Source organism: Somniosus microcephalus, chromosome 29 (genome assembly GCF_052327205.1).
Source record: "Somniosus microcephalus isolate GS21.2 chromosome 29, FLI_Smic_1.0, whole genome shotgun sequence".
In the NCBI taxonomy this organism is placed as follows: Eukaryota; Metazoa; Chordata; class Chondrichthyes; order Squaliformes; family Somniosidae; genus Somniosus; species Somniosus microcephalus.
This window is the reverse complement of record NC_141015.1, coordinates 34,425,077-34,437,991: the sequence shown is the minus strand read 5'-3', so window position 1 is coordinate 34,437,991 and position 12,915 is coordinate 34,425,077. Positions and strand designations below refer to the sequence as shown.

Sequence of the window (12,915 nt, the reverse complement as noted above, 5' to 3'; positions counted from 1 at the left end):
GAGGGAGAAAAAAAAGTCTCTTACTGGGTGTTTAATAAACTTTACAAATAAACCGTCGTGCAATACCCTCGCGTGCTATTGGAGTAGGTCATGTTGTTCTTGGCCAGTGTCTGCTGTGGCTCAGTTGGTAGCACCCTCGCCTCCGCGTCAGAAGGAAACGCGGCAGCCAATTTGCGCACAGGAAGCTCCCACAAACAGCAATGTGATAATGACCAGATAATCTGTTTTTTGTTATGTCGATTGAGGGATAAATATTGGCCAGGAACACTGGGGCTAACTCCCCTGCTCTTCTTCGAAATAGTGCCATGGGATCTTTTACGTCCACCAGAGAGAGCAGACGGGGCCTCGGTTTAACGTCTCATCCGAGAGACGGCACCTCTGACAGTGCAGCGCTCCCTCAGCACTGCACTGGGAGCGTCAGCCTGGATTTTTGTGTTCAAGTCTCTGGGAGGGGTGAGAGTGGAGTATGTGAAGAAATACTGGAAGCCTGAGGGTATCACTGAGTGAACTTAGTCCTTGTGGAGTCCCTGCTGGGACAAGACCTACAACATGGTGCTCCTGCAGTCAGCCATCTTATCTGCTACCTTACCTGCTGTAATTATCCTGTTCTGGTAAATAAACAACTTATTTATAGTTCGTCGAAGTTAAACTCTTTCATTTAGTGGCGATTTACTCGAACCGCAACATGTGCGTGTTTAAAAATAAAAGCACTGGACAGTCCTCTCAACATTAGAAATAGCATATGCATATTTTCAAATCAGACCGGACAAGTGGCTTTCTGCCAGCAGATGCTTCGCTTGGGAAACCAGATACACCTAAAACGTTATTGGGTGGCTGAAAGCAGTAAAGGTCCCCCCAGGACCTGGGCCAGGATTAACAAAGACGGACGCGCCTGCATTTGTGTGTGTTTTACAGCCCAGTTCCACCTGCGCAATTGGCTGGCTTTAAGCACAACATTAACTAGAAACAGAAAGTGGAGATCACAAGGAACACTTAGGAGGCGGACTTTGAATAGACTTTTCCACTGCATTTCTGACTTAGAAAAGAGGAAGACGGAGGAGTGACCTGATAGAGCTCTTTAAAATTATGAAAGGGTTTGAGCAGGTAGACGTAGAGAAGATGTTTCCATTTGTGGGGGTAATCCAAAACTAGGGGGCCATCAATAGAAGATGGTCACCAACAAATCCAACAGGAAATTCAGGAGGAACCTCTTTACCCAGAGAGTGGCGAGAATGTGGAACTCGTTACCACAGGGAGTAGTTGAGGCAATTAGTATAGATGCATTTAAGGGCAATCTATTTATGTACGAGGGAGAAAGGAATAGAAGGATATGCTGATCGGGTGAGGTGAAGCAAGGTGGGAGGAGGCTCGTGTGAAGCATAAACACCGCCGTGGACCAGATGGGTCAAGCGGCCTGTTTCTGTGCAGTACATTTGATGCATTCTATATAAAACGTGCCTTCTGCTGTACTGTTCAGCAGCCCTGTGGATCTACACGCCAGCTCATCACTAACCTTGATTGCTTCCTTCAGTTCAGTTGCATCATAAAGGGTGGAGGACTTCAGCAGTGCCAGGACCGCCTTCTCAAAATTACCCGATAGCTCAGACTTCAGCTCCTTTATCAAATCCTGCAGCAGAAAAGGAGAAACGGTAAATACTCTGCAACTGCGCAGCGACTGAGGGCACAGGCGGCCTGGTGCTTCCTCTGGGTCAGGACGAGACCATTTTCACAGGCCGGGTCTCATCATATGACCCCGCACGCCCGCCACCACCTCCCCCCACCCAGTCGGTCATCGAGAGGGAGCCCGTCGTTCCCAACCAGGAAAATTCTGTCGGTGCTGCAGTGAGACCACAGCTGCCACACCGGAAGAGATTTAAAGGGGGCTGGAAGACCCCAGAAGAGGAGGAGGCGGCTAAATCCGAGCATTAAATAAAGGTTAGTAGTTGGGGCCTATGTGGAGACACACAAGCCTACTACTAGGTCCTTTCCCTCCATCCACTGCTTACCCACACTACCCCAGGACTATGAATTTGTCTCGAATATTGAAATTAGGTTACCTTTGAGAGCCATCATAATCTACACAATGACACTGATCTTACTAGAAAATGTACATTTGTTTTGTATAACACAGAACAGCCATTGCATGTGTAGCACTGTTTGAGAGACACAAGACAATGTATACGTGTTTTTCTTTCAAGTTTTCATTTCTATAGCGCCTTTCACGTCCTCAGGACGTCCCAAAGCGTTTTACAGACATTGAAGGGCTTTTGGAGTGTAGTCGCTGTTGTAACGGAGGAAACATGGCAGCCAATTTATGCACAGCAAGCTCCCACAAACAGCAATGTGATGATGACCAGATCATCTGTTTTTAGTGATGTTGATTGAGGGATAAATATTGGCCCCAGGACACCAGGGAGAACTCCCCTGCTCTTCTTTGAAATAGTGGCCGTGGGATCTTTTACATCCACCTGACAGGACAGACGGGGCCTCGGTTTAACGTCTCATCCGAAAGACGGCACCTCCGACAGTGCAGCACTCCCTCAGCACTGCACTGGAGTGTCAGCCTAGATTTTTGTGCTCAAGTCTCTGGAGTGGGACTTGAACCCACAACCTTCTGACTCAGAGGCGAGAGTGCTGCCCACTGAGCCAGCAGAAATCTTTTAACTACTGGCCATTGGTTGCTTAGTGCAGCTGAAGACGGGCCCAACTGCCAACTTACCAGGAGGAAATAACCATAGCAAGTCCCAGATTTTAGCAATTGGAATAGAATTATTCCTAGCGTGTGGGTAACAAACAAACAAAATGAAATCAGTAAATTTTCAGGTCAAGCTGGTTACAGAAGCTAGTGCAACTACTGGCACAAGCAACAACAAACAAAAACACCAATGCATTAATCAGCCAGTGTTAATGTCTATTCGAGGAGATCCAATGCAGGATTGGCGGTGGTCTTGCCTTCGCCATCCACTGTGGGAGCAACAGTGAGTTTTCTGGACGGAATGCCTCTCAAAGCGAGAAAGGATAAAACAAAGACCTTGGGTTTCAACCACACAGTGATCATCAGAGATACTTGCCTTCCCGTAGGCCGTTTTAAAGGACAGGACAATCTGCTGCCTCTGCTCATTTGAACGTTGAGCAACAACATCAATGATGGCTTGTTCATTCGTGCCTATGAAGAGAAGAGTTCAAAATCAAGAGCGGGTCCTGCACCAACAACCCCATTGTAATGATATCAGCAAATAGTGATGGTATTTGCCTGTTTGATTATGATGCCTTACCAGCATATTTGCAGGTATTGATTATTTATGCCTGACCAGCAGAGGGCATGTGAGAGACAAGCAGTTTAGTTTAGTTTTAGTTTCGTTTTAGATGGATCTCCAAGATGGTGTCTCCTGTAATGCTGTTAACTGAGTTGAACAAACTTTAGGTAAAAAGTCACTCTCTTTCATAAATGTCTCGTCATTGAACCCACATACAAATCGATACATGGTGTCAGAAGTGGGATTGAAAGAGATGAAGAGAAAAATCTGAAGTTAAATCAGCTCTCCACATATTAGCAAGCCAAAAGAGAACATCGTTACTTACCATGGGAGAATAGCTAACGAAGTGAAAAAATGGAAGGTTTACACCCACCGGCGAAGCTTCAGTTGACAGGTAATGTGGCTGAAAATTGGAGAAGGTTCAAACAACGTTTGGAGTTGTATTTATCAGCAATCGGAGCTGACGAGAAAAGTGATAAAATGAAAGCGTCAGTGTTCTTACATGTCGTGGGTGATGAAGCGCTGGAGGTGTATAATAACTTCACATTCGCTGCTGATGGAAACAAAATGAAGTTGGATAAAATAATGGAACAGTTTGAGGCCTACTGCATACCTAAACGTAACGTGACGTTTGAGAGGCACAGATTTTTCACATGTGTACAGAAAACGGGAGAGACTATTGATCAGTATGTGACTGAACTGAGAAACAGAAGCAAATCGTGTGAATTTGGGGGACTCACAAACTCGCTGATAAAAGACAGACTGGTGTGTGGAATTCCAGATAATGGTCTAAGGGCAAGACTGCTAAGAGAGCAAGATCTAGACCTGGGAAAAGCCATAGCACTGTGTAGGGCTACAGAGACTGTGAAGTTGCAGGCAAAGGAGCTGTTCAGTGACAGTAGCTGCAACGTGGATGCAGTGAGAAAGAACAGACACAAACCGTTTAACAAAAAGAGCGCCAATGTGAAAAAAGAGGCGTGGCCAGCAAACAAAAATGAAAGGGACAATCGAAAGTCATGTAGTCGATGCGGTACACAGCATCCACCAAAAAAGTGTCCAGCATATGGTAAAACATGCAATAGTTGCAACAAAAACAACCATTATGCCCGTTGCTGTAAGAACCAAGCGCAACAAAGCAAGGTCCATACAGTAGATGAAAGCGAGATAGAGGAGTTCTATGTAGATGTTGTGTCTGAAAACAAAAAAGAAAAAAGAGACTGGATGTTGACACTAAAAGTGAATGACATACACATTCCATTTAAATTGGATACTGGAGCACAGGTTAATGTGATATCAGAGACTGATTTTAAGAAAATTAGACCCAGACCAAAAATACATGGAATAAAAGTGAAAGTGACAGGATACTCAGGTACTGATATACCAGTGAAAGGAAGATGCATTGTCAAAGTAACACACAAGGACAGAGAGCACACGCTAGCATTAATCGTGGTGCCAAAGGATGTGCAGGCCATACTAGGTTTAAAAGCCTGAGAGAGACTGAACCTGGTAAAGAGAGTCCTCGTTGTGGAAAGCGAAGGAGAGACAGTCTATGATGAACTCATGAAAGAGTACAACGACCTATTTCAGGGTCTAGGCTGCCTTCCAGGAAAACACACGATCAGGGTAGATAAAAGTATGCCAACGGTCATACATCCATGCAGAAAAGTTCCGTTTGCTCTTCAAAAGCCACTGAAGGCAGAGTTGGACAGGATGGAAAGCCTGAACGTGATTCAGAAAATAGATGAGCCAACTGAGTGGGTGAGTTCCCTCGTCGTTGTGGACAAAAATGGAAAGCTCAGAATTTGCCTGGATCCAAGAGATCTAAACAGAGCAATAAAGAGAGAGCACTTCAAGCTTCCTACATGTGAGGAAATCATGTCACAGTTTGCAAATGCAAAGTATTTCAGCAAGTTAGATGCATCATCAGGATTTTGGCAGATGAAATTGGACGAGGCAAGTTCAAAACTGTGCACGTTCAACAGTCCATTTGGCAGATACAGATTCCTAAGGTTACCATTTGGCATTGCCTCAGCTCCTGAAGTGTATCACAAAACTATCCATATGATCTATGAGCACCTGGAGGGAGTTGATACATCAATGGATGACATCATATTATGGGGAACCACGAGAACTGAGCATGACGAGAGACTGAAAAAAGTGCTGGAAGCAACAAGGAAAACAAACCTGAAGCTGAATAGAGAGAAATGCCAGCTAGGGGTGACAGAACTGACATTCGTGGGAGATATCCTTAGCAGTGAGGGCATCAGACCAGATCCCAGAAAGGTGTTCGCCATTGAGAATATGCCAAAGCCACAATGCAAAAAGGACGTGCAGAGGTTTAATGGAATGATCAACTATATGGGTAAATTCATATCCAACCTCTCAGAAAAGATGGCGCCACTGAGAAGACTAACTGAAAAGAACATAGAATGGGAATGGAATCATGAGCATGAGAAGTCATGGAGCGATCTAAAGAAACTGCTCACAGAGGAACCAGTTCTGAGGTTTTATGACCCAGCGAGACCCATCAAGATATCATCAGATGCATCACAGAGTGGGCTCGGTGCCGTTCTTCTGCAAAAATATGACTACTGGCAACCTATTGCATATGCATCGCGCTCAATGACAGACGCGGAGACGCGATATGCTCAAATAGAAAAGGAGCTGCTCAGCATCACATACGCCTGTGAAAGATTTCACCAGTTTGTGTCAGGACAAGCAATCAGTGTAGAGACTGACCATAAGCCCTTGATTGCATTGTTCCAAAAGCCACTAAATAGCTGTCCGCTTAGAATACAAAGAATGATGATCAGGCTGCAACGCTATACACTGAATGTTGCGTACACACCGGGTAAGCTGATGTATACAGCAGACACGTTGTCCAGAGCTGTTGACCCAAGTGAGCCCGCAAACACCAAAATGGATGAAAAAGTGAACGCCTACGTGGACATGATCACAAGCGCACTGCCCATAGCAGATGCAAAAATGGAGCTCATAAAGACTGAGACAAACAAAGATGAAACAATGAGACGACTGAGGAAAAGCATCTTGGATGGGTGGCCCAACATGAAGCAAGACTGCTCACCTGACATGGCAGAGTACTGGAACTGCAGGGCGGAACTATCAGTGGTCGAAGACATCATCTACAAAGGAAGTAAAATAGTTAACCCAAAGAGTCTGAGAAAAGAGATGCTAAAAAGGATCCATGGAGGACATCTGGGAATCGAAAAGTGTAAGAGAAGAGCACGAGAGGTGATGTACTGGCCACGAATCAACCAAGATGTGACAAATGAGGTGTCAAACTGCACAATATGCCTGAAATATCGAGCAAGCAATCCGGTAGAACCACTAAAGCCACACCCAGCGCCAGACAGACCTTACCAGAAGGTAGGCGCTGACCTATTCGTATGTCAAGGGAAGGACTATCTTGTAGTCACAGACTATTACTCCCTGTATCCAGAGGTTTGTAGACTGTACACCACCACTGCAGATGCTGTGATAACATGTATGAAAGTCATATTCTCCAGACATGGCGTGGCAAGCGAGGTCTTCACAGACAACGGACCCCAGTTTTACAATGCAAGTTTCCGACACTTTGCCAAAGAGTGGGACTTTGTCCACACAACGTCAAGTCCTCACTTTCCACAGTCCAATGGACTAGTGGAAAAATCGGTCCAGACAATGAAAAGACTGATGTACAAGGCAAAAGACAGTGGAACTGACTTCTACCAGAGCATGCTTGTATACCGCACAACGCTGCTCGAGTGTGGTATGTCACCAGCCCAACTCCTTATGGGACGTCTGCTAAGGTCAAACCTACCCATCCCGGAGAACCTCCTGAAAACAAAAGAGGGGGAGAAAGTGAGGAAGTTCAAAGAACAACAGAAAGAAAAGCAAAAGTACTACTATGACAGAGGAACACAAAACCTACCTGAACTCCACACTGGTGACCAAGTAAGGTTCAAAGACAAAACAAACATATGGACTCAGAAGGGAACTGTCCTGAGTGAAGTTCAACCAAGATCATACACCATTCAGACAGATGAGGGTGCTGTTCTGCGAAGAAATCGTCGAGATCTTCTCATGGGACCAGCCACAGCAAGTCAAAAGACTGATACTGTTGAACAACCTGATCACACAGCTGAGAAACCATCATCTGAGGCAACAATTCAGATTCAAGGACAATCAATCAGAAAATCCTCAAGACACGTGAAGCCTCCTGAGAGACTCATTGAGCAAGTTTAAGGACTCTTGTTATAGAAGGAAGTAATGTTATCTTATTCTTTCTTCAAGTTCTAGTGTATTTACATATTTCATGTGAACACACAAAACAAGGTTAAAAAACCTTGATAATGATAATGAAAGTTCATTAAGTGTTAGTTAAAATGCAGATTAATACAAAGAAAACATGTTGTTAGATAAAAGTAAAATACTTTTGTTTTAAGAAAGGGAGATGTAATGATATCAGCAAATAGTGATGGTATTTGCCTGTTTGATTATGATGCTTTACCAGCATATTTGCAGGTATTGATTATTTATGCCTGACCAGCAGAGGGCATGTGAGAGACAAGCAGTTTAGTTTAGTTTTAGATGGATCTCTAAGATGGTGTCTCCTGTAATGCTGTTAACTGAGTTGAACAAACTTTAGATTAAAAGACATTCTCTTTCATAAATCCCAGGAGAATTACCCATCAGAAATACCCATCGACTGAGCTGCTTATGGTCATGCAGTCCGCAGTAAATGCAAGTACAGTAACTCTCCAATGACAACCCTATAATGGGGTAATTTGTACGGCTGCCAATTTCCCTAGAAGCCCTGGTGGCAAGCACGGGGCCTCGCAAAATTGACCCAGTGTAATACAAGAAAAGATCACCATAACTTTGTGGATATCATTTCCAACAGCTCTCAATGATTTTCAGTTGTCTGACCTTAGGGTGGAGCTGACAAAATTGAAACCTTTCAACTACAGCCTTGTGGTCTGTAGGAACTTTTATATTCACCATGTTTGTTTGATGCATTTTGGGGTAGTATTGTCACTATGTAGCTCAAAAGCAAAATACGGCGGATGGGGGAAAAATGAAATAAAAAGAAAGACTTGCATTTATATGATCCTATGAGGAAAGATTGAGCCTATACTCTGAGTTTAGAAGAATGAGAGGTGACCTCATTGAAACATACAAGATTCTGAAGGGGATTGACAGGGTAGATGCTGAGAGGTTGTTTCCCCTGGCTGGAGAGTCTAGAACTAGGGGGCATAGTCTCAGGATAAGGGGTCGGCATTTTAGACTGAGATGAGGAGGAATTTCTTCACTCAGAGGATTGTGAATCTTTGGAATTCTCTGCCCCAGAGGGCTGTGGATGCTGAGTCTTTGAGTATATTCAAGGCTGAGATCGATAGATTTTTGGACTCTTGGGGTTAACGGTAGTTACTCGGATTGGCAAACGGTGGGAAGTGGTGTTCCAGAAGAATCGGTCCACTGTTGTTCACCATTTACATAAACCATTTGGACTCGGGAATCGCAAGGACAATAAAAGTTCAAAAATTTGTGGATGACACCAAACTGGGGGGTGTAGTTAATACTGAAGAAGGACGGTGACAAAGTACAGGAAGACATTGATAAACTTGCAGAATGGACGTGCAATTGGCAAATGAACTTCAACATAGATTAAGTGCGAGGCAATACATTTTGGTAGGAAGAATAAGGAGGCAACATACTCCTTGGGAAATAAGTGTCCAATTGGGGTAGGGGAACAGAGGGATCGGAGGGTACAGATACACAGATCATTGAAAGTAGCGACGCAGGTTAATAAGGCCATACAAAAAGCAAACAACGCACTGGATTTCCTTTCTAGAGGGTTAGAATTGAAAAAGCAGAGAAGTTATGTTAAACTTGCAGAGGACCTTGGTTAGACCACACTTGGAGCACTGTGAACAATTCTGGTCTCCATATCATAAAAAGGATAAAAAGAGGCACTGGAGAAGGTGCAAAAAAGATTTACTAGAATGATACCAGAACGGAGAGGTTATAACGATCAGGAAAGATTGAACAGGCTGGGGCACTTTTCTCTAGAAAAGAGAAGACTGATGGGCTGACCTGATAGAGGTCATCAAGCTTATGAAAGGGTTCGATAGGGTAGACGTAGAGAAGAGGTTTCCACTTTAGGCAAGACCAGAACTAGGGGTCATCAATATAAGATAGTCAATAATAAACCCAATAGGGAATTCAGGAGAAACTTCTTCACCCAGAGAGTGGAACACGCTACCACATGAAGTAGTTAAGACAAATAGCAAAGATGCATTTAAGGAGAAGCTCGACAGCACATGAGGGAGAAAGGAATAGCGGGATATGTTGATGGAATTAGATGAGGAAGGTGGGGGAGGAGGCTCGTGTGGAGCATAAACACCGGCACGGACCAGTTGGGTGAGTGGCCCCTTTCTGTGCTGGTAATACAAAGTATTACTTTGTAAAAATGCTAAAATAAGGGGAATGTGGCGCAGCGGCCAACACTCAGCATCATTTATCTCTAGGCCCCGTGTTCAAATGCAGCCTAATCTGATAGGATGAAGGCCAATGTACCCAGCCAATGTTTTTTTTCCCCCGTGCGTGGTCCCTTTAGTTCGCTGCGCAGCCCATTCAATTTTTCACGCATGCACGGTTTCTTCCACTGAAAAGCCAGTGAGCGGCCCGCGCGGGACCTCCAGACCACTGTGGCCCAGCAGGAATGTTGATGAAGGCCCATCTCTCCCTATTGGTTCAGTGTTTTATTCCAATTGAGCTCTCAGTCTCAATAGGGACAAATCCTGAAACTGCCCACAATTCAGTACAAGTTGATGGCGTTACTTGGAAGATACACAAGTATCTGAGATGGAGAGGAGGAGGAGTGTCTAGAACTAGGAGGGGCATAGTTTCAGGATAAGGGGTCGGCCATTTAAGACCGAGATGAGGAGGAATTTCCTCACTCAGAGGGTGGTGAATCTTTGGAATTCCCTACCCCAGAGGGCTGGGAATGCCAAGTCTTTGAGAATATTCAAGGCGGAGATAGATCGATAGATTTTTGGACTCTAGGGGAATCAAGGGATATGGAGATCGGGCAGGAAAGTGGAGTTGACGTCAATGATCAGCCATGATCTTATTGAATGACGGAGCAGGCTCGAGGGGTCGTATGGCCTACTCCTGCTCCTAATCCTTATGTTATGATAGATTTTTGGACTCGAGGTGAATCATTGATACGGGGAATCAGGTGGGAAAGTGGAGTTGAGGTCGATGATCAGCCATGATTTTATTGAATGGTGGAGTAAGCTCGAAAGGCCGTATGGCCTACTCCTGCTCCTAATCCTTATGTTAAGTGTGGTTGGTCGGCAGGGGGTGGGGGTGGGGGTGGGGAGGGGGGTGGGGAGGACAAGTCGAAATCTCACACAGAAACAGGAAGGGATATTTTTTCCTGAGGCCGAGGTTAAGGCGTGTTGTCAGGACAGGGTAGCAGAAGCTCGACGCTGCTTTTGACCGGCACCTGATCTGGGGAGTGCTTGACACAGGTGCCTTGAAATCACGCTGCATCATAACATGACAAATGTAAGAATGTGTCAGCTGGAGATTATTTTTAATGGGCCGAAGCCTTTGTTAAAATAGCACTGAGAAACATGGGAACGGGAGGAGACCATTCAGCCCCTCGAGCCTGTTCCGCCATTCAATGAGAACATGGCTGATCTGTGACCTAACTCCATATACCCGCCTTTGGCCCATATCCCTTAATACCATTAGTTAACAAAAATCTATCAATCTCCGATTTAAAATTATCAATTGACATTTGTGGAAGAGAGTTCCAAACTTTTACCACCCTGTGTGTGTGGAGTGTTTCCTCATTTCACTCCTGAAAGGTCTGGCTCTAATTTTTAGACTCTGCCCCCTAGTCCGAGATTCCCCAGCCAGCGGAAATAGTTTCTCTCTATCTACCCCATCTGTTCCTCTTAATATCTTGAAAACTTCGCTCAGATCACCCCTTAACCGTCCAAATTTTGGGAATACAATCCTAGTTTGTGTAATCTCTGTGTGAAAGGCGCTACGTAAATGCCAAGTCTTTCTCCTTTCTCTCCTCTCTTGAAGAGCAGTGTTTTCTCGGTATCCTGGCCAACATTTTTCCCTTAAACACCACCACCAAAAAAAAGACCCATCACTCCCCTCATTGTGGGACATTGCTATACATAGAATGGCTGCCTTGTTGAGCTCGATAACAACAGCGCGTGCTCTTCAACACAAATCATTATAGATAAAGGGGGCTAAATTCGCAGCCCTAAGAGGGCGCTAAGGGGGCACAAATCAACTAGCGCCTGGGCGCGGTGCCTCTAACGCCTCCCGCGAAATTCAGCGGGAGGTTAGCGGCGGCGCTAACCGTTAGCGCCATGTGGCGACGACGTCATCACCGTACGCAGCGCCCTGGCTGTAATATTGGGTAGTGCCCCCGACTTACCGCCAGACGCCATGTCCGCCGGGGTCAGGGGTGCCTACCTGCGGCTGGGCGGCGCTAGTTAAAGGGGAAGTGGCAGGCGGCCATTTTTGCTGCTGGCCGCCTACCAGCACCTGCCCCCGTTGCTATCCCCGGCCCCCGTGAAGCGCCCCCCCCCCCCCCACCCCCCGACTCCCCGCGGGGTGCCGGCTGCTCTCCCTGTGAGCCTGGCACTTCGAGTGCCGGGCTCGTTTGCCGGCACTCCCGATCCCTGGTGACCCAGCTGGGCGGCGGGACGCGCTGCGTCAGGCCCCTCCCCTTTAATAAGGGGAGGAAGGCCTGCAGTACCGCGTGGCACTATGGCACGTAGCGCCACGATATTGGCTCGCAGCGCCCCAAGTGGGACGCGGGCTGCTTCCAGTAGCGCCCCCTCCTCCCTCTCGGGGCACTACCTGGGAAAATCGGCCGCGGGGGCGCTACCTAATTTTTACCCCAAAGTATCTTGGAACAGGACAGGCGTGATAATGCACATTATAAACGCAAGTTCTTTCTTAAACAGCAAGTATGGGCAGTTGTTCAACAGTGGAAGGCATCACACCTAACCCAATGTCCACACATGTGCTCTTTGCAGCAGGGGGTCACTAAAAAGCAATGAGGAGGAGGAACCATGTCTGATGCCTTCTCCTCCCCAGCCCAGAGACACGAATGCAAATACTGAGCAGTCAGTCATTCCACTCAGCTTCTCGCAAGATGAGAAAACGTTTTTTATTATAAATCTCATCATCATAAAGAAACTACTCATGAAACAACACTGGACGGCCAGCTGGTGGCGCCGTCCAAGGAGTATAAATACTCAGGCATGGGCCCAGCTTTTCAGGGACATTTTGTAAGACAGGAACTAGTGAAGTACAACTAGACCTCCATGTTCTGAAACAAGTTGATTAAAGCCTTGCTTTATACTCGAACCAAGTGCATAGTGAGTTATTACGTTAGTGTTTTTTTTTAAAAAAAAGAACAGCGATGCACTTCCGAATTTACTCACCAAATCCTTTCATAGCTTTCCTTAGGACTTCAGCATCCCTCAGCGCATCAAATCCTGCAGCTTTCCTTACAGTCCCCCGGTTCACAGGCTAAAGATCACAAAATATTTATGTCAGATAAACAGTTCAAAAGCAGGAGAGAATTATTCCTCTTCGGGTCCCGGCCAGGCGG

General features: G+C 45.8%; 1 protein-coding gene across 2 annotated transcripts in view; it reads right to left on the bottom strand.

The window, feature by feature from the left end:
- The window catches only part of LOC147098628 (annexin A4-like), an 86,571-nt gene that overhangs the window by 28,318 nt on the left and 45,338 nt on the right, over positions 1-12,915 (bottom strand). For both annotated transcript variants that reach the window (XM_085970568.1, XM_085970569.1), the window contains 3 exons: positions 12,746-12,833; positions 3,072-3,166; positions 1,514-1,627 (listed from right to left, as the gene is read on the bottom strand). In XM_085970568.1, the coding sequence (XP_085826694.1) occupies positions 1,514-1,627; positions 3,072-3,166; positions 12,746-12,833 (297 nt within the window). The remainder of the gene's footprint in view (positions 1-1,513; positions 1,628-3,071; positions 3,167-12,745; positions 12,834-12,915) is intronic.